The sequence below is a fragment of the Channa argus genome, chromosome 21 (genome assembly GCF_033026475.1).
Source record: "Channa argus isolate prfri chromosome 21, Channa argus male v1.0, whole genome shotgun sequence".
In the NCBI taxonomy this organism is placed as follows: domain Eukaryota; kingdom Metazoa; phylum Chordata; class Actinopteri; order Anabantiformes; family Channidae; genus Channa; species Channa argus.
In genome coordinates, this window is record NC_090217.1 from 16,778,537 (window position 1) to 16,800,058 (window position 21,522).

The 21,522-nt window shown below is 40.6% G+C and overlaps 2 protein-coding genes across 2 annotated transcripts; one reads left to right on the forward strand and one right to left on the reverse strand.

The window, feature by feature from the left end:
- Positions 1 to 6: 6 nt before the first annotated feature.
- Positions 7 to 11,332, reverse strand: helb (helicase (DNA) B). Its single transcript, XM_067490342.1, is given in 15 exon segments — positions 7 to 1,844; positions 1,965 to 2,108; positions 2,408 to 2,474; positions 2,476 to 2,598; positions 2,684 to 2,743; positions 3,089 to 3,173; positions 3,893 to 4,032; positions 4,129 to 4,270; positions 4,778 to 4,955; positions 6,289 to 6,893; positions 6,896 to 7,202; positions 7,397 to 7,569; positions 7,572 to 7,649; positions 8,025 to 8,378; positions 9,924 to 11,332. Coding segments are annotated over 15 exon segments (3,306 nt in total). The 5' UTR covers positions 10,123 to 11,332; the 3' UTR covers positions 7 to 1,193.
- Positions 11,333 to 14,452: 3,120 nt separating this feature from the next.
- Positions 14,453 to 16,045, forward strand: LOC137106923 (tubulin alpha-1B chain-like). The gene is made up of 3 exons (XM_067491000.1): positions 14,453 to 14,684; positions 14,797 to 14,945; positions 15,045 to 16,045. Exons 1-3 carry the CDS (start codon positions 14,564 to 14,566, stop codon positions 16,020 to 16,022), a joined length of 1,248 nt encoding a protein of 415 aa, XP_067347101.1. The 5' UTR covers positions 14,453 to 14,563; the 3' UTR covers positions 16,023 to 16,045.
- The last annotated feature ends 5,477 nt before the right edge of the window (positions 16,046 to 21,522 follow it).

The following is a 21,522-nucleotide window of genomic DNA, read 5'->3' on the forward strand; positions in this document are numbered from 1 at the left end:
AATAGCTACAAATTGATCAAGAAAATGTCATGTTCTGAAGAAACTTCAATCATTGGTTTTCTTACTTAATGTGTATTTCATTTCTGCCTCCAAGGGCATTTTCTGTACACACAAGCCCTATGAATCCATATTATTTTACATCCGCAGTATTACTCCATCACAACAAACATTAATACAATTATTTAGGAATATTAGCAGTATATTTACGTAGCTTTAGGTTCTAATAAAATAAAACACACCAGCTATATAAATTTAATTACCAGTTCAGGCTTCGAAGGAAACTTATTGTCAGTTTGGTACCAAGTTTATCAACTCAGTGGACAGAAAATTTGTGCAATATTGCTAAAATGTTAGATGACATTTTTCAAACAGTTTGCAAAGAATTCATTGAAAATATAAGCCAGTGTTAATGCAGCTAAAGTGATGGTAATAGAAAAATCTGTCTGTTGGCTACTGTATCTAGTCAGATTCAACAGATGGTCAAATCAGCAGCTTTTAGATTGTCTCTTCAGTAACGTGTTTCGCACATTGAATCCATGAGTTTTTTTTTAATGCTGGATACCTTTCCTGGCACAAACCTCCAATTTTGTCCGACATCAGGGGTTTTGCATGTTGCATATACTAAGGATAGGAGTAGCCACTACAGATGCTTCTAATACCGTCACCAGCAATGACGATGACAATAATGAGATGCAAATGCGACAAAGAAGATATCTGATGAAAACCACAAAACAAGCACAATAAAATGGAATAAACCCCATCCATACACATTAGATGATGTAAATGAATTGTTCTCCTTAAAATACATTTCTCGCACTGAGAGTGTTTATTTATTTCACTTCTTGCGCTGGAGTAAAAGAACACTAAGATCTTTTCCCAAATCCCTGATGCAACGCTCGCAGTTTTGCAGAACTCTAATGATTACAGCATTTCCCACTTGCCATTATCTCATGCGATGCCACACACCTGTTGGAGCAATCACTCCACAGAGGATCTGAATCCAAAGTACTGTGACAGAAATAGTGATAAATGTAAAGACCCACACTCAGTAGTCACTTCTCATTATGAACATTAACAACATAATCTAACCATTTGATAAAGTTAACCTTGACATAAACAGGTAGGAATTTAGCACTTTTATGAGAAGCTAATTACAAATGCATGACCCTGCTTTCATTCATTGTGAAAACAAATCAGGCAACGACTGCTTCAGTGCTGTTGGAATCATGTGAACAACAAACCGTCTGAGGCTGATTACATTAAACTTCCTAATGTTCTGCAGAGGGCATCTTTTTCCTTTTGTTGCCCGGTGATGTCGCCGCACTGTTCTGTTGTTCCTCCCCTGTAACCTCTTCACATGCAGCCAACTGTTCTCCCGAGGGGCCACTGGAGCTGTCCATAGCTGCCAAGCTACTCATGTTGTTCACTGTAGACGATTGTGCAGCCTCCTCCTCCCCTTGTTCAGCTTTCCACAAACGTTTACGCTGTGGTGGGTTTGACTGGAAGTTGGAACCTGAAGGTCTGCAGGGACTTTGTGAGCGGAGAGGAGTGCACGGTTGAGGACCATTGCCTTGGGGTGTCCCTTGTGGTGTCCCTTGGGGTGTGTTTGGTTGGGCTTGGGGTGTGCCAACCAACATCCAGGGCTCGATCATTTCTTCCTTGACCAGACTTGCCAGCCTAGTATTTCTGGGGGTTTCATATCTCTCAATCGCGGATTTGAAGGACTTTTTTTTGGAGACCACATAGACGCGTTTCTGGCCCCGTGTTACAGCGGTATAGATGTGTTTCCATGTCTCGGCAAAGCTATCTCCCACCACATAGACAACAGTCTCATTCTCTGAACCCTGAGGGATTAGTGACAGAAATTATTGCCGCCTTATATATGAATAAATGAAAACTATTTTAAAATTAATTTCATTAATCCATTAAATGGAATCCAAATGAAACTTTGAAGCTAATTATACCTGAAAGGTGTGAATAGTTCTGGCCCAGGCATGTCGCACCCTGCACTCTCTCTGCAATTCTTTGTAGCCCACTGTATGCTTATGGTCTCCATCATCCAGAGTTAGATAACGGCAACGTTTTCCCTTATTCTGTTCGGTTACATCCTGCGGGAAATGACATTACAGAGGGTATTTACGTGAATATGCTGTTGTGTTATTGCACAAAGCATCCTCACGGGGAAGTGGTGGAAAACTTGCATAAATTACTTTGGCGAAGTCACTAAAGCAAATTTCAGGCAGGATTGAACTTACTTTGTATTTACATTTCAGTCATCAGATACTGGACATTTAGATCCAGAGCCGTTGCATCGGACACTGCATGTGTCATCTTTATTTTCATGAATGGTTTCAGTTGTGTATAAGTTGACAGGTGAGAAAACACAGCCGTCGTCCATCATACTGACCTCTGTGATGAAGAAAATCTCTCCGTTACAGAGACGCAGCGGAGGCTTCTCCTTGCTCTGACTTTGTGTTTGTCACGTCTGCCTGATCAACAATAACCCTGTCGTTAGAATCGTTAATATTTGTAAGGTATCCATTTCTGGTGCAGCACACTTTGTCTCCAGGTTGAAAGAGCAGCTTGTGTTGGGGGTTTCTGTCATAAAGAAGAAGCCATATATCATTTTTTTGGCAGGCAACAAAGACACTGCATTTTTATTCATTGTGTTTAAGTCACTTACTTTGTTAAGTGATTGTTGTAATGCTTACAGCAAAGTTCATTTATCAGATTTACATCATTCCTGTAAAAGAAGGAAAAGTCTAACAGTTACGCTTCCAAAAAGCTGTTTTAAATATCATTTGTGAAAGATCATCTGTTGCCGTCATTTACACATTTTTCATTTCAAATGCCATGTTACTGAAAACTTATTTTTTCACCAGTCCATCAGTTTTCTGTTTTTGCCTCCTTATGTTTGACTTCTTGTTACTTGCTACTATGTATTATTTTGTTTGGACTACATGGGCTGTTATTTGTTTTTCTGTTTATCTTAATAATCTTTAAATAGGTCTACGTTTTTTAATTTGAGCAAGTAAGTTTGGTTATCAGGCAAGTGGTATGAAAAAGCATATTGTCAAGCCCTGCATACCTTTTAAAAGTAATAAACTGTGAAGTCCTATGGTCCTCGAGTCCAGGGGCGTTTTGAATTAGGAACTTGACAGCTCTCTGTAAATCTGAAATTCAACCGTATTCAAAAGTCAGAATCATACAGAACACACTGGCTGGTCCCATCTTGTATTAGAGGCCTAATTTAAGACGGAAACTACATTTAAAGTTGGAACTCTTACAATATCAGATCATTAATTCACCTGGTAGCTGTATTTATATTAAGGCAGTGTTTCTCAAACTGTGGGACAAAACCAAAAACCCCCTCATCCCCCTTTCAGCCAATGACACTGTTAAAATATTAATCTTTATTTGTTGTTTTTGCAAATATGTAATTTTATTCCTATAAATTATAACAACTTATTTGCACTTTTCATATTTTTATTTGTAAAAGTATTGTCTCAGGTAGCAATCGTGTTGACTTTTGAGTGAAAATAATGTTTATAATATTAACGTTTCTATCAATAAAAGCTATATTTGACCTATAGATGTAATTGATTTGGCGTTGGAGGGAAATCTCTCTTTTTCCAAAGGGCGTCCTGACAGAAAAAGTTTGAGAACCACTGCATTAAGGAGAATATCAAAAAAAGGCAATATGTTTTAGATATTTTACTGTTGATAATGGATCAAGCAAGCTGAAACACTCACTATAGAAATATCTAGTGATTGGAACTGTCAATCTATATTAAACTGTGAATGCAAGAACGTAAACATTTTAGCCTCCGGGTATATACAGTAGCAGAACACGGCGTCACACTGAGAAAATACACTGTCAGAAAACACTTACCATCAGCTGACTCGTTGTCGGGCAGACGGACGAAGATGAACTTCTTGTCAGCGGTGAGCGTTTCATGAGGGCCATCTAGATCAACTACGGCATCAAACTTCAAAGGAGCAAACATTTTCTTCTTACCCATTTCAGCAATCCTGCAACAAGCCGGGAACATTACTGGCTATGGTATTATCTCCCTAAACACATGCTGTATTTGGGTCCGTTACAAAAGTTCTACAGAATGAATTTACAGGCCGGCATTTTCAACGATGAGTTGAGACTCTGCACGGTGGTTGGTTCTCATCTCCATAGCCCACCCGACTCGTTTCAGAGTCTCAAACAGGTCGTGGAGAATATTCCCAGGCTGGATACTAGGAAGTTGCCTGACATCCCCTACACAAAAACACACAGACCAAATTTGTGCTTTCATTATGGTTTATTTTAATGTAGATAGACAAGTTAAACTTTACCTGGTAGGAGGCAACTGCTTTTTGGGATTTTACTTGAGATCTATTTAGTGGAGGTTTTCAGATCCCACTAAAACCACAGGATTATTAATGTTTGTTACAGTATTATTATCAGCACTAGCTTTAGTGGTGACTTACATTATTTTTTTAAGTTGACACCAACTACTGAAATGATAACTAGTAAAATGAAGAACACGGTGTAGTTAAAGTGCTGCAACTTGAAAAAATTCTGGTTATGGTACCATATCAACAGCTTTCATAAGGTTGCCCTTGGTGGCTGGGTGGGGTCACAAATGGGATTTGAGGGGTGTGGGAGTGGGTTGGGAACCCAGAGGGTGGGAGCCTACTGTCTTCTACATCTCTACCCAATGCTCTACCACTGAGCCACCAAGCCCCCTACTGTTTTCTGATATCAGGATAAATAGTTGCTCACCAAGTATAATGAATTTCCGAAGTTCAGCGTGTTTACAAAGCATCTCGAGGACAGAGTGGAGGAGCTGTACAGAGACCATGCTGCCCTCATCTACAACAAAAATACGAACATCCTTGAACTTCCATGGTGTAGTGCTGCCCTCTTCACCTTTCTTTTTTCTCATAAAACTAAACAGCACCTAGGAGAAAGGAAAACACACGCAACAAAGTTGGGTCGAATGTATAATATCTACTACAATACAGTCAATGAAAATGCCCAATTCTCCTTATAGCCCGAAAAAAGATAATAGAAAAAACTAGGGATCTTATACTATTAAAAAATCATACACAGAAGAACAAGCGCAGCTCTGCCAAACTGCTATTCCAAGGGCCTAGAGACCATAGAAAACTAAATAAATGATTTACTTTGTATGGAAGCTGTGGGGGAATAAAGTACATTTAGTCATATGGTTAGATCATTAGCAAACAGTTGACCAAGATGGGCTTATTGAAGAGCTCACAACAAGTCACAGGGTGGGTCGTGTTTAGACGAATGCTTAAGATCACAGTAGGCACTTTGTTGTTACAAGGCCCAAAGCAATGTGGTAGATAGTGGGTCCTGGGGTCACAAGATCTACAACAAGGTGCAATAAAAGGGTTTTCACAAAGCGTAAGTCAACCAATCAGTTCTAGATAGGTTCTAGAGACCACCCACTGGGTAACTCCCCCCATATGCATTTCTGTATTTCTGTAATGATTAGTGCAGACACTGCCTACTTTTTTAATATCCAATAAAATGGGTTTTTTCAGCTTTCTCTGCCGTCAAACCGACGGCAAGAAACCCTATTTTAAGTCTGACACCAGCTTTTGTCTTCAAAGAAAGATCACCACCGAGACGTCTCCCCTGCCTGAGCGGATCTCAGTGCTGAACAAGCCCAGTCAAATTTACAAACTGTCATTTAGATAGACTGACCACATCTTGTAAATCTAAACCAAACTTAAACTTTATCCAAATAAAGGTCTGAAAAGGGCTTTCAGAAATAATGTGCCAAAGTGGGTTCTTGAAGTGAGGTCGCAGCTTTTTACTAAGATCGTTATACATATTTTACATTATTAGAAAACACTCCATAAATTTCCATTGCTATGCTGATGATACCCAGCTATATCTATCTACTGAACCAGATGAAAAAAAAAAAAACAGTTAATCAAGCTTTAAGCCTACAAGACATAAAGGCCTGGATGGCCCATACTTTTTTACTTCTAAACTCAGACATAACTGAAGTCATAGTATCTGGGCCCAAAAATCTCATTTAAATTACTTCTGTGATTGTTTTTTTTTACAACAACAAAGACTTTGGAAAGGAGCCTTAATCCACATCAGAAACAGACACCAGCTCTCTGTGTCAGACAAACCCACTGACAGCATATCTGTGGAGCGGGGCATTTTGCAGAGGAGAGCAAATGTTATTGTCACGTGCATCAGATCTGCTCTATGGACAGCTTTCATGTTCACAGGCTAGTACCTATCCATACCTGATGAAGAGTGTAAGCAGGGAAGCCCGTCTTCTTGGACAATAGAGAGGCAGCTCTCCCAGTAGGAGCGGTCAAAAGGATCTCGTTTGTACTCTGTATGACTCGTCGTTTGTCCTCGTCTGGCTGAGACAGAGTTGCAGGTGAAAATGTGGGCTCCTCCCACCCGGGAGATCTTTCACTATCATTTTCATAGTCTGCACAGGCCTGCTGTATATCCTCCTGCTCATTGCAGCCATGCAACACGGCAGCACCGAACAACTGACTGACCACTGTGGTTTTCCCACAGCCAGCCTTTCCACTGATGATGGTTACTGGGTTAGCGCAGATCATCTCTGCAACCCGAACGTGATCTTGGTCCAGTTTGATGGGAGAAAGCCATGATTCTTTTCCCCCCTCACTGTTAACTTCTGATTTGATTGAAGGGCATGCTTCCCCGTGGACAAAGGCATCAGATATATTTGTAGGCACAGGGACTGTGGCTTTCTCTGAGTTTTGCATTTTCTCCCATTCCCTCTTTTTTGCAGCTGCTTGCAGTATCTCTTCAACATTTACAGGGATGGTCCATGGGCCACGTTTCACCAGGGAATCCAGGCATTTTGCAATGCTGACTCATACACATGGAAATTCCTGAGCACCACCTTTGTCTTGTCAAGTACCAATACATCCTGTTGCCTGAGGAAATTAATAGCTTCCCAAACCTGCACATCTGATAGCTTCTTAGCTTCTGAAAGGGATTTGCAAAGCTGCTGCTTATCAATGTAGGTGCTGCCTTTAGAAAAACAATGTTTTTTTAGCTGATCATACGCGATTAGGGACTGACGTTGCGGTGGCAGGATTTTGCGAAGCAGGTTGCAGTCTTCAAATGCCCTGAGCTGAGCTTCACAACGCACAAGTTTAAGTTCTCTGTAAACAACCTAGTGACAAGAAAGACATTTAGCAAGAAAACTGATTATTATTATTATTATTTATTTTTTTCCACTAAATCATTGCTTAAGCAGAAACAACGCATCTACTTATTTGCTACGTGGTTCAAATTACTAACACATATTAGGTTATGACAGCCAGTGAAAATGAGAACGAATAAAAGAAAACAGGCACTTGCACTTACATTGTTAAATCCCAGCTTCCACACATCATCACTCTTAATGATTTGATTTATTTTGCCCAGCAAGTTGAAGTCCACCTCTTCTTCTTTACCATCAACTTGTTGTGTACTCAGTCCAGCCTGTGTGGCCTGTGTGGCCGCCAGAGTTTGCCGCGTCTTTACTATTCCAAGCAGCTGAACTGACTAGGCAGTAAGCGTGGAAGGTATTTCATTACAGCTGGATACAGACAGGATGCGTGCACTCGCATCCAAGCAACTAAGACCAAACAGACGGTTGTATTAAAAAAATATCAAACAATTTAACTGCCTTTAATAATTCTCACTTTATAATGTGTAATACTTGAACAGCATGCACATAGGCATATGTGTTTTTGCCTTATCTATTCAAATGTGACACTACAGCTTATAAAAATTAAAATACATATCTAACGGTAGCTTCACGTAAAATATTCTATTTACCATTTAATTAGTTTAGTTAAAAGAGTTTGGTGAATAAGTGTCACTCAAGAGACATAGATATCACTATCTGATTGGACAGTTAAGGTAAGAAAATATGTATTTTAATAGCATGAATATCATCTTATTAACAACTCATTACATAAAAGAGCTATAGAATCGATTATAACCAAACCTGAATTTGACAATCGGGTTGTTATCATGTTTGCTTGATCTTCATGCTCTCTTGAAAATTCATCAAGAACTTCCATTAGGTTGTGTAGGGAGACCTTCCTTGTGAGTGGCAGCCAGTCGAAAAACAACGTTTTACTCTGTGGTTCTACATCACAGGCCTTCAGGAACAGGGACACTATATGAATCCAGTCTTGTCTGTTCAGGTTAGAGCACAGTCTGTATGAAGGAAACCCCTTCACACTACACCGCCTGCGTCCTTCTTCCTCTGCAGAAAAGGTCACTTCCCACCATGGATCCCTGAGAGCAAAGTGTCCCTTCACTTGGTAGTCTTTCCCAAACAAGGTCCGGACCGTAACTGTATAATAGAGGGACACAGGGTTGAAACTATACAGCTTTTTGCAGACATAGTAATCGTCTTTGAATTGTCAATTGCTAAGATTATTGTGCTGCCTTCCAGGATTTTCAAATATTTCTGATGTGGTCACTGCATGTGAAAAATCACAAGAGAGGAAGACAAACAGTTGCAAAGTAGACTTACTATTCAATGATACAGTTATAACTTTTTACATTTTTTTGTCCTTTCTGTTTATCCCATGAGTTCAGCCACAGCGGATCATTGTCCGCATGTTGATTTGGCACAGTTTTTACACTGGATGCCCTTCCTGACGCAACCCTCCCCAATTTCTAACGGGCTTGGTCCGGCACTGCACAGCTGGGGATGGGAATGATATATAGCCGGGACCAGGGATCAAACCGCTGACCGTGTGGTCCGTGGACGACTGCCTTACCGACTGAGCTACAGCCGCCGCCCTAATGATATACTCATAAGAATATATCAAGATATTGGAATAGAATATTGCCTTTACAGCAGTACGTGTCACCGGATTCCAATTCATTTCAAGAAATGAAGACATTTCCAGCCACATAAAGCAGGTGTGTCCAAAAGTTACACCCTAGACAAACAGAGGTCTCGTTTACTTTACACGATACTGTATACACGGTCTCCGCCAACCTGCCTTCTTCCCATAGTGCATCCTAATGGGATAGCCACCTTCTTTTAATGATGTAAAGGATTTAGCATGGGTGCTCTGACCAGTCCACACATGTGCTGCTTTTATCCAGTCAGCTCAACAGCTGAGTTCACACAACAGAACAATGAATGAATCAATGCAAATGAACAGGAGACACATATAGGTGAAAACACAGTGGTCAGGAATCTACTTAGCAAGTCTTTGGGATTACTCATCTCCCTGCTGGGACAGTAAGAGGAAGCACAGTGCAGACACAGAGTCTGCAGTGAGGTGTCAAAGTGTATTTGTTCAACCTAAATAAGTTGCATCGGTTAAAAATGTCTCTCACATAATCCAAAAGCTATTGAAACAGAGTCAGACTCAACGAGATGACATAATTCTTCATTTAACATTAAGCAGCTGACCATCCAACTACTTTATACATAGTAGTATTCCTTATGGACGACCTTGGATTTAAAAACGTTTTAGTGTGACATGAGATTTGATTTAAGCCTGTTAAGTGTTCACTCAAAACTTTTTGGGGGGAAACTGTCTCGCTGTCCGTTGTTCACGCCCCACAGCTGCATTTCCTCTTCTCCCTCACTTTATCTGGCGTTTGACTAACAGTAGAGGAAGTGATACAGATCAGACGCTCCTAGGAAACATAAAGTGAAAAGAGTTAGGTTTCGCTGATGTGTGCTGCAGTTGTCACACGTGTGAATATGAGAAAAAAAAAAAAAACCGCCAGTGTAGCAGCTCAGTAAGTTGCTGTACTGGTCAGTAACTGCACTTGTTCAGACCTTTGACACAAAAACAAATAGACCCTATGTGGAGATTTTTAAATCTCTGTACAACGTTACAACAGAAAGAAAAACAAAAACGACGCTGACCTGTACACAGAGGCACTGGGGAGTGGAACAAGTGTCCTCCAGAAGAAACTTTGTCAATTTCCGCCATGTCTAGAAATTCAGGCTGTTGTTGCTCCTCATCATTTTCTTCCTGGGAGTCTTCGGCTTCATTGTCTCCCTCTTCCCCTTCAGGTAAAATTAACCCTATAAATTCGCTCACTCTTTTCTTAGTTGCGGGCATCTCCGAAGCTGTAGGAATATGTAGCTGAACTCTTTCTGGGAATTTACACCGAGACGTTTTGTCCCGCTGTTTTCGTGTGGGGCGGGGGGGCGTTTTGTTTTCGCGTTGCACGTTGTCCGGTGATTGATGACGAACGGGAGCGCGCAACGTTTGTTGACCTGACTCCGCCCGCCGCTGTTAATGAGTGACAGCCTCCAACTCACGCTCTCTGTTGCGGACTTTATAAATTACTGTAAGGCAGGAGTCACCGATAGTGATGGGCGATACCAGTGATTTCAGATTCGATCCGATTCCAAGTAATACCTTGGCTAGTATCGCGATATCGATCCGATCCGATATCCATAGTGTTATTTTAATTCTGTCATCTGATCACGATGAAACACAATCACGTGAGCCCTTACAGGGAATAATTAAAAACATTAAAACGACAGCAAAATCATTGTTCAACCTATTGGCATTTTTAACATTTTCATTATTTTAAATAAAACGTATTAACGTTCTGACTTATCTCCATGACAACAGCATGACACTTTCTTTATCAGGTGAACAGTTTAGGTCACTTGATATCCATGACTCGCCCTCATCTACATGTATGTCTTATATACCCATCTGTATTTACTTCCCTTTGTTTAAATTATGGATTAGACACACTTTGCCTATTTCTACAATTCTCTTGAAACAGAACGTTCGTAGCGAAATAGTCCGTGAATAAAAATGATACATTTCCCTCCGAAATGCTGCCTGTGTTTGGAGGCGGAGCCGCCAGCCGGCCGAGCACGTGTCGAAGAAGTTTAGTTGAAGATTGTGGATCATGGGGCGGATCGGCGGAAGGAAAAGTAGTTCCTATGCGGTGCATCACAAACAATACACAAATTGATGTAGAAGGAGCAGAAAACATTCGGATATGACTGCAGAGAAAATATGAATAACTAAACAGAAAATATCGATATTTTAACTTGAGAATCGATATTTAAATATTGGCCGTCAAGATCGAAATATCGATATTTTGGTATCGATCCGCCCATCACTAGTCACCGACCTTTTTGAATCGGAGAGCTACTTCTTGGGTACCGATTAATGCAAATGCAACTACCAGTTAAATACGCACTTTTGAAATAACAAATTTGCTCAACTTACCGTTAATTATGAGGTATTATTAATAATTACTTAAATTAATGACATTCATCTATGTGAAGACACATACCTGGTGCCCACGGGCACCATGTTGGTGACCCCTGCTCTAAGGATTATGACTACTGCTAAATGCCCGTAAGGAACCAAGTTTCATCACGGACCCTTGTAACCATGGCAATCATAAATGTTTTGATTCACGCCATAAGTGTTCGCCAATCCATGCGATTACCTGCCTGTGAAGCTCAGACGAAGGTTTAACTACGTGCTCATACATAACACTGATTAGTGGATCAAGCGTCACAGACTTCTTCACTGTTACCAAGTATTTATATTCACTCAAAGGGATTTTGGAGTTTATTCCACGTCAGGGAGTGGAGACCCACGACGGCTACGTTCCACGCACACACTGCCAGGGCCATACCCCCACCCCTCCCCGTAAGATCCTTTCCTCCCCCTCCAGACTCAGCTCGTCTCCTCACGCACTCTAATAAGTCCCGCCTTTTGTTTAGACTCCAATTCCCATAAGTCAGTGTTAAGCACTCATCATCGTCATAGACTGGAGATCAGCGCCACCTAGCGAGTCGGAGGTCTAACCACATCATCCTGCCTTGCCAACAATAATGCATTATAATAAACTTTAGTTTTAATAGTCAAGCAGCTTATTGGGTCCAACCCTAAATCTAACATATTGCAATACTGGGTTTAGCACCTGTCAGCACATGAAGTTGTGCACCGGTAAGATAAGATACAGATAAGCAGAACAATAGGTCATGGCTACCACCTGCAGCCGTCCCCTATTTCTAAGTTCAGAGCTGTTAGCACTTTCAGTCAGGACTGTCAGAGTTGGGGATGCTGACAGTTATACCGAATTATGTTTGAACCAGCCCCCTCCTCCACAAGAGCAGCTCTCTTCCCGTACATGTAAAGAATCTTTGGTCAGTTTATATTCAACAAAAAACTGAGTTTATTTCATAAAAAAAACAACTTTCCATAAATAATGACAAGAGTCTGCAGATTAATTAAGGCAGAGTTTCTCATGAATTGTAAACCTTTTTAAGGACTTTGCTTTGATGTTTTCTCCTTGACTTAGATTTTTGCTGCCTTGTACCTCACTTTTAAGTGGCTTTGGATAAACGTCTGCTAAATGACTAAATGTAAATTTAATTTCGCATGACGAAATTGCAAATCGAAAAAATAATTTTTCCTTTAATGTGTTTCCCATTGGTTTAATTTATACATTATTCAGTGCTTCAGTTCTCCCAGCAGCAATGGCTGCAAGCAGCGATGGGAGCTTATGCTCCCAGTATCATAACCATAGAGTTAGGGTACTGCAATTGTAAAATTGTAAAAAGTCATGCTGTGAGGTGGGAGGGCTGCAGAGCTGAACGCAGGTGGGAAAAGGATAAACTGTGAGTGTCCTTTAAAATGTTGAGAGACTGTTGGCATCTTTACCAGTCCACAGTTTGCTAATACTGTCACAAACCCCGTGTGTTGTTTCGGTCGATTGAAAAAACTCTTAACGCTCAGACTTGAGTCTGGTTATTGTCGGAATCACTAACCTAACTTCCTCTTTCAGACTTGAAGCCCGTGGCTTCATCTTGTGATGCTCTTCCTCACTGACTTTTCAAAGAGGTTTTAATTCCTTTGGGGCAATCTGTTCTCACCATTATTAATGGCAGGCTAACCTCTGGGGGGGTCCCCCCATAAAAAACAGGCCATAATTCAACATATCAAGAAACCTGGGCTAGATCCACATGTTCTTGTTCATTTTAGTTTCCGGATTGCCTTTTTTTAATCAAAGATTTTAGAGAACATTGTTTATAGTCAGGTAGGAGCATTTTTAAATGAACACAACCTATTTGAATGTTTCCATTCCGGGTTTAGAATGAAACAGTACTGACTCTGCTCTTTTGCAGGTTTTTCTTAATTTGTTTATGATCTGTTTTATCGGTTTTATTGTATACATTTTTATGCTGTACTTCTCTGCGGTTTTATTCATTTGTGTTTTAACCTCTACAGCAACCTAGTTGTTTTTAAGCGCTTAAATAGTTACAAGTTGCAAGTTTGTGGAACTGCAGCTGTTTAGATTTTCACTTCTACAATGTTCAGGAGCTGGTGGATCAAACCAGGTTTGCAACCTGATTTTGAAAGCAGTTTAGTGGCAGTAACAAGGCAGATCTATGTTTATTGCGTCATCGCGGGGGGTTGACGTTCAGTGTAAAGTCCTTATGGGATACGTCCCCCTACTGACAGGATTCCAGAATGACCCAGGCAGCAGTTTTTGAGCTGCTCTAGCTGTAACAATACATTTAAAAATAGTTGTGTAGTCAACATAGTCAACTGTGTTGCTATGCGACACAGTTACAAACAACTGTGCCAATTAAAAGTTGACTAGGTGTTAAAACTAGTGGAGGGTTAACCAGACTAACACTTGATTGGTTGCTGCTCCTGCAAACGGGATTTCTACTGCAAGTAAAATGGTAACTGCATAATAACTACTGCTGATTAAGTTATTTTAGAACCTGTCGGGTTCTTGTTCAGATTATACAATTATAAAAGTAGGAAAACATTCTCACATAGTGGTTGTGCTAAATTACATTTCTCTCTGTTCGGCTTAAATGCCAGTCTTTCTACTGCATGCAGTAGATAACCTCACTTGTCTAAGCAGTCACAGTGTATGTTTTTCTAATCTTTATTATGATTATTATGAATTTTGTTCTTCCGTACAGTTTTGGCGCCTAACTACTTGCCATTGTTTCACCTAGAAACACTGTTCAAAATTCAAGACAATAATTTTATAAAAGGACATGAATGCATGTATGACTTTTTAAAAATTGTTTACACTTTAAGATTTTTATAATCGTATACTTTTAAAAATGATTGCTTTGATGACATCATCACTAGCGTCACAAAATTGCCGTTGAGACAAAGGTTAACTGGTTTGTTTGCCTAACCAGTATTTAAGGAGAACACATTCCATTTCACCTATTTCAGCAAAAAAGCTTTTTTTCAGCTTATGTCTGATACTTTGACCTCAACTATTACATTTCTACGGTTTTTATACTGCTTATAGTAAATGTTTCAGCTATTTAACAGTTCAGCTTTTTTCAGATTTGGTTGGAAAATCCTTTCAGCGCTGAAGCATTCACAGTGCATTTTCTTTTTGGAAAGGCTCTTTGTATTTATATATATTTCTTCCCTGCAGCGTGAGTGTATCTCCGTCCACGTGGGTCAGGCTGGTGTCCAGATTGGCAATGCCTGCTGGGAGCTTTACTGCCTGGAACATGGGATCCAGCCGGATGGACAGATGCCCAGTGACAAGACCATCGGAGGAGGAGACGATTCCTTCAACACCTTCTTCAGTGAGACGGGAGCTGGAAAGCATGTCCCCAGAGCTATTTTTGTGGACCTTGAGCCCACTGTCGTTGGTGAGTGGAATCACTTAGCTGAACATGAATTTAGGCAAAAAAGTAAGTGAAGCACATGAAACAGGTTAAAACTGGTTCAAAACAATGATTCTGTGTGTTTTTTCTTCTTCAGATGAGGTTCGCACTGGGACCTACCGCCAGCTGTTCCACCCTGAGCAGATGATCACTGGTAAAGAGGATGCTGCCAACAACTACGCCCGTGGACACTACACCATCGGCAAAGAGATCATTGACCTGGTTCTGGACAGGATCCGCAAACTGGTGGGCAACTTAAGGAGGAGTTCATTTTTATAGTTGGACTAACTAAATCGTAACTCAGTATTTCTCACTTGCTGACTGTGTCCCCCCTTCTGTCCTCAGGCTGACCAGTGCACTGGTCTTCAGGGCTTCCTGGTTTTCCACAGCTTTGGAGGTGGCACCGGCTCCGGTTTCACCTCCCTGTTGATGGAGCGTCTCTCTGTCGACTATGGCAAGAAGTCCAAGCTGGAGTTCTCCATCTACCCTGCTCCCCAGGTGTCCACCGCTGTGGTGGAGCCCTACAACTCCATCCTGACCACCCACAGCACCCTGGAGCACTCTGACTGTGCTTTCATGGTGGATAACGAGGCACTTTATGACATCTGCCGTAGGAACCTCGACATCGAGCGTCCTACCTACACCAACCTGAACAGGTTAATCAGCCAGCTTGTATCTTCAATTACTGCTTCCCTTCGTTTTGATGGTGCCCTCAATGTTGATCTGACAGAGTTCCAGACCAACTTGGTGCCATATCCTCGTATCCACTTCCCTCTAGCCACCTACGCCCCTGTCATCTCTGCTGAGAAAGCTTACCATGAGCAGCTTTCAGTAGCTGAGATCACAAATGCCTGCTTTGAGCCAGCCAATCAGATGGTCAAGTGTGACCCTCGCCACGGCAAGTACATGGCCTGCTGCCTTTTGTACCGTGGTGATGTGGTGCCCAAAGATGTGAATGCTGCCATTGCCACCATCAAAACCAAGCGCACCATCCAGTTTGTGGACTGGTGTCCCACTGGTTTTAAGGTTGGCATCAACTTCCAGGCCCCCACTGTGGTTCCTGGTGGAGACCTGGCCAAGGTCCAGAGGGCTCTGTGCATGCTGAGCAACACCACTGCTATTGCAGAGGCCTGGGCTCGGCTTGACCACAAGTTTGATCTGATGTACGCTAAGCGCGCCTTCGTTCACTGGTATGTGGGTGAGGGTATGGAGGAGGGAGAGTTCTCAGAGGCCAGAGAGGACATGGCAGCTCTGGAGAAGGACTATGAGGAGGTTGGAGCCGACTCCATTGAGGGGGAGGGAGAGGAAGGAGAAGAATACTGAAGGGACAGAAAGGCACTAAAAGGGAAATGAATGATTCTTTTCACTCTTAAATACTTTCCCAAAAGAATTTTTTTAAAAGGCATTTCAAAAAGGTTTTTCTTCATTCACACAATGAAGTCAAAAAATGAAATGTGACCCTGTTCTGTTCAAAATAAATGTTCTGTAATTTTTGAACTTGTCTTTTCATTTGTGTCTTTCATATATTTATTAAATTATTAGTAGTCGAGAGTAGTAGAGATTGATTCCAGGGAGGGGAAAATATGGGGAACATGTTTCTTTAGATGTTATAGGTTATTAAACTTTATTTGGTTCATTATTTTGTTATTGCTTTTGCATATTTAAGTAATGGGATAATGTTACTAAACTGTTTGTGTAGAGTTTGTTTATAATTTGTCTAGTTACAGTTATGTCGACCCCTTGTGTGTCACTCAGGTGAGGTCAGTTTTGTATGTGTTGTGGGTCGAACTTGTGTTAAATTTCTTCGTATATGTTCCATTTGGGTAAAGAAAACCCATTTTCCTTTGCGACTTTATTCCTGTGTCCTGTGTTCAAACTTTTAGCATTCAGCTGGCAGGCTTACTGGTTCACCAGGGTTAGACAAAGTGCTGGTTTTACCTGGTTGGCCAGCAGCTGTGCACCTGCTAAGACCAGTAAAAATAGCAGCCGCACCAGAGCACAGGGCACAGCTATAGTTGTGTCAGAAGTACAGTTTAATTAAGTTTCATTATCAGCCCCCAAAATATCTTGTCTCCTCAGACCACCTAAAAAATAACCTTGTAAGAAAATGTAAAAAAAAAATGGGCTTATATATAATTTTTAGATTTTCTTTTACTACACCTTTGGCTGCCTGAATGGTTGGCTCCTATCTCCAAGCTGGTAGGAAAAGTTAGAAACAAAAATTATTCAGTTTGTACAATTCTGGCTGTGGCTCAGGTGCTAGAGAGGTTGCTCTCAAACCCCAGAGTTGGCACTTTGATCCCCAGCTCCTCCTGTTCATATGTCCACATGTTTGACTATTTACATTAGGGACGGAAACTACATACTTCAGGCAAGTTTAACATGTTTCCAGCTCTCCATTAAATATGGTTGAACTTGTAATTTGGACATAGTAACTACTTCAGGACACTTTCAGCTAGAAACACCTTTCAAACTTCAACACGATCAGGTTGTACAGGACATTATTGCTTGTATACGGCTTTTTAAATGTCTTTTATACTTTTTGAGATTTTTAGACTTAAATTATTGCTTTAATGGCGTCATCGATTACATCATCGGTGACGTCGAATAATTGCCATTGACGTTTTTGCTTTTGACGTTTTTAGGGCTAACTGAAGTTTGCCTAAACAGTATATAAAGCAGCAACATTTGGTTTCAGCTATTTTAGCAAAAACAATTCAGCTTTTTTCACGTTTGCTTGGAAAATCCTTTCAGGGCCGAAGCATTTACAGTGGATTTCCTTTTTGAAGAATTAGGTCCATTGCTACCATGCATTTTTATGGACACTGCTGAGTTGCCCCCTGATGACATAACCAACATTACTCCCCAAACAACATGGCTCTTTTACATTTATCCAAGTTAGTTATGGTCCAGATCAACATTTTAATATGCCGGAGTCTCACGTTAATAGTTTAAGGCTTTAAATGAATTTTAACAAAATCATCCGTTGCCACGGTGAACAGCTTGTCGCATAGCAACACAGTTGCAAACAAAACCCAGTGCACCAATTAAGCTGACTTGGTGTTAGGACTAGTGGAGAGTTAACCAGACTAACACTGATTGGTTGTTGCTCCTGGAAACCGGATTTCTACTGCGAGTAAAATAACTACTACTGATTATGTTACTTCAGAGCAAAAGACCTATGTTTTAATAGATGCATCTTTTAGAATTATTAATTGCCAAAAATTACAAGTGGCGCGTGTGTGTGTGTGTCTCTGGGGCTTGTTCAGATTTTACAAATATAAAACTAGGAAAACATCACATAATGGTTACGTTTCATTCGGGTTTGTGTTCTAAGTTCTAAGTTCGTTTATACTTTTTAAGATTTTTACACTAGGTGACGTCCTCACTGACATCAAAAAATTGTCTCTGAAGTTTTTGCCTTTGGTGTTATTAAAGGTTAACTGGCTTTGGAGTTTGCCTAACCGGTATAGAAGGAAGCAAAATTCTGTTTCAGCTATTTCAGAAAAAACAGCTCAGCTTCTGATACTCTGACCTACTGAGATTTCAACTTTAACAGGATGTTTTGACATAATCAGAGTAGTTTATTAATTCTACTTTTCTTCAGGTGTTTGACTTAAACTTCACATTCAACTATTACATTTCTACAGTCTTTAAAGAATATTTCATGTTACATCTACAGTTAACCTTCAATTCTGCTTATTTTTTTTACTTTTTTCTTTATATTTTATAGTAAATGTTTTAGCTATTTAAGCAAAAACAGTTTGGCTTTTTTCAAATTTGGTTGGAAAATCCTTCAGGGCTGAAGCATTCACCGTGCATTTTCCTTTTGGAAAGGCTCTTTGTATTTCTATATTTTTTCAAATTTCTTTACATTTTTATATTAAACATTTCAGCTGTTCAGCTTTCAACAAAAGCTAACATCTCTTTCAGCAGAAACAGTTTAGCTTTGTTCAGCTTTGCTTGGAAAATCATTTCAGCATCGAAGCATAACAGGAAATGCTTTTGATAGTTATTTGCAATATTCTATAAGTGAATAAATTGATGGGTGTGTGTGATCTCAGATGAAAAAAAGCACAGCATGATCAGAGAACGGCATAAAATACATGGATTCTTTTATAGTGAACAATGAAACTAAAACAAAGTCAGACAGGTTAACATTGAATATAATACAGTGTAATAGTAATAGCACATCATGCAAAAGAAGGGAAATGTACAGCCAAAGGTTTTGAACTATGTTTAGTGCTCGTATTTAACATGGATCAGTTATATCTATACAATGTATTACAGGTCGAAAAGTCAGTGTCGGTGTGTGTGTCTGATTCCTCCTCCCCCTCTGACTTAAAACCGGAGCAACGTTTTTGAATGAAAGTCCACATAAAATCCACATAAAATCAGATGCTCATTATATTAGTCCTAAACACTTACATCTAGAAACATGCTTCCATCTCCAACAATTCAAGCACAGTGAGAGCTGCTATTACTTTGTGTACTAACAGGTAATATACAGTAATGAATATTTTTAGGATTTTTTTAAAATAGAAAGTCAATGGGACCAATGTTTCTACAGCCTTCTCTCAAAAACTACACATGGTAACATTCAATTCAATTCAATTCAACTTTATTTATATAGTGCCAATTCACAACAAAGTCATCTCAGGGCACTTTACAGAATAAAGTCAAGATTATAAAGATATATAAAGAGAACCCAACAATTCCCCCTGGAGCAAGCCATAGGCAACAGTGGAGAGGAAAAACTCCCTTTAACGGAAGAAACCTCCAGCAGAACCAGGCTCAGGGTGGACGGCCATCTGCCTCGACCGGTTGGGGTGAGTGGAAAGGGGAGAGAGAAAAGAACAGAGCAACAAAAGCAACAACAAAACATCTGGCAGATTGGTAGGACCAGTAGCTGCACGCTGGAAGACACACAGCTTCAAAGCCGGCGGACACGTGCAGAAAGGGACAGAGAGAGGGGGACAGAGGAGGACAAAGACAACTACGGGAGAGAACACACAGAGTTAATGACATACAGTGGTGACAATTGCTGGATGAGAGGAGAGGAGAGATGGTCAAGAGGAGGAAAGGAGCTCAGTGCATTGGGGGGTGGGTCCCCCAGCAGTCTAAGCCTATGGCAGCATAACTATAACTAACTATATGCTTTATTAAAGAGGAAGGTTTTAAGCCTAGACTTAAAAGTAGAGAGGGTGTCTGCTTCCCGAATCTGAACTGGGAGCTGATTCCACAGGAGAGGAGCTTGATAGCTAAAGGCTCTGCCTCCCATTCTACTTTTGGAAATTCTGGGAACCACAAGTAGGCCTGCATTCTGAGAGTGAAGTGGTCTACTGGGATGATATGGTGCTATGAGGTCTTCTAAATATGATGGAGCCTGACCATTCAGAGCTTTATATGTAAGAAGCAGGGTTTTAAATTCTATTCTACATTTAATGGGAAGCCAATGGAGAGAAGCTAGTGAACATGATGAAACTTTGTGGACAGCTGTCCCACGATGAAATGCTTCACATATTACAGTTTGGTCTCTATAGCGCCACTACCTGGTCATTAAGACACATTCTTCCACATGTTATTTGACACGCTACTGGTCATACAAGCTGACAGCTAGAAACATGGTTCCAATTCTAACATGTTAAGCACAGTGAGGAGAGGGCTGCTGTTACTTTACATGCTGACAACTGTTATGTCATAATTGTTATGAATGTTTTCATGAATTTTATTTTGAATGTCAGTCTATGAGAGCCATCCTTACAAAGCAGTATCTCAAAAACTACACGTGATACTGTAATTAACCTTTGTTTTTAGTTGCCCCATGATGAATACCTTCATTTATTACAGTATGGCCTCTATAGTGCCACCGTGTGACTGATAATAGAAATTGGAGGATAACTCCTCAACAGAACCACCTACTTTGATTAAACCCTTGTAGGATGCCACTCTGCACATGCATGTGCAATAATATGCAGTTTTGCAACTAGGGGGCGCTACAGGCTGAAGTCAATGCTTTTTTAAACATTTCATGTGTTTCTGCTTCTAAATTGTTCAGTCTTATCAATCGGACACGGGTGATGGCAGCAGGTAGCGATAGCATCATACTGGAGCATCACAAAATTACAATTTAAAAGAAATGTTTTTCTTTCACGTGTGTCTGCCCGCGCGTGACCATTTATGTTGTTGCATAGCAATTGCTTTGCTTTAGTTTAGTTTCTACATTATTCAGTTCTTCAGTTCCGCCAGCATTAATGGCTGCACGCAGCGATGGGAGAACAGCGTCACCTGCTGGAGAGTTATGATGCTGCAATTGTAAAATGATTTATTTTGCATTTGTTTTTACTTCCAAATAGTTCAATGCCTTTAAGACTTCTACACACGCCACCCTGTTGTCCTTTGTGATTTGTTGCTCAGACAAACCTATGGCCAATGACTTTTTAAAATGTTTTAATTTTATTGACTCTTTTAATTTAGTGCTGTCTGTCTATGCAAGAGCGTGGACAGACACTTGATCTGGTTTTATCGTATTGTTTGCCTGTGTTTAACTTGTGGCCTGTGGTCTTTAACATTTTCTTGTCTTGTAATCCCGTTAAAAGTTGTGGGCCTGCTCATCTCCCTCGTATTATTAACTTTAGTTCTTTTCAGTCAGATCTAAGTCATCCCTGAGTCAATGGGAAACTATACAGATGAGCTTAGCACCTGCTTTCACTCTACCTGCCAGGATGCCGTGGCTCCACTTAAAACCAAGCGACTTTCCAGCCTTCATCATTGCTAACCAGGGTTTGGACCATGCTGCATTGATGGACCTGACCCTGGCTGC

Bases quoted from the DNA above. Each gene is read 5' to 3' on its own strand.
- LOC137106923 (XM_067491000.1), top strand. From the start codon at position 14,564: ATGCCCAGTGACAAGACCATCGGAGGAGGAGACGATTCCTTCAACACC. The intron at 14,685-14,796 runs GTGAGTGGAATC...TTTCTTCTTCAG, and splicing joins CCTTGAGCCCACTGTCGTTG to ATGAGGTTCGCACTGGGACC. The intron at 14,946-15,044 runs GTGGGCAACTTA...TTCTGTCCTCAG, and splicing joins TGGACAGGATCCGCAAACTG to GCTGACCAGTGCACTGGTCT.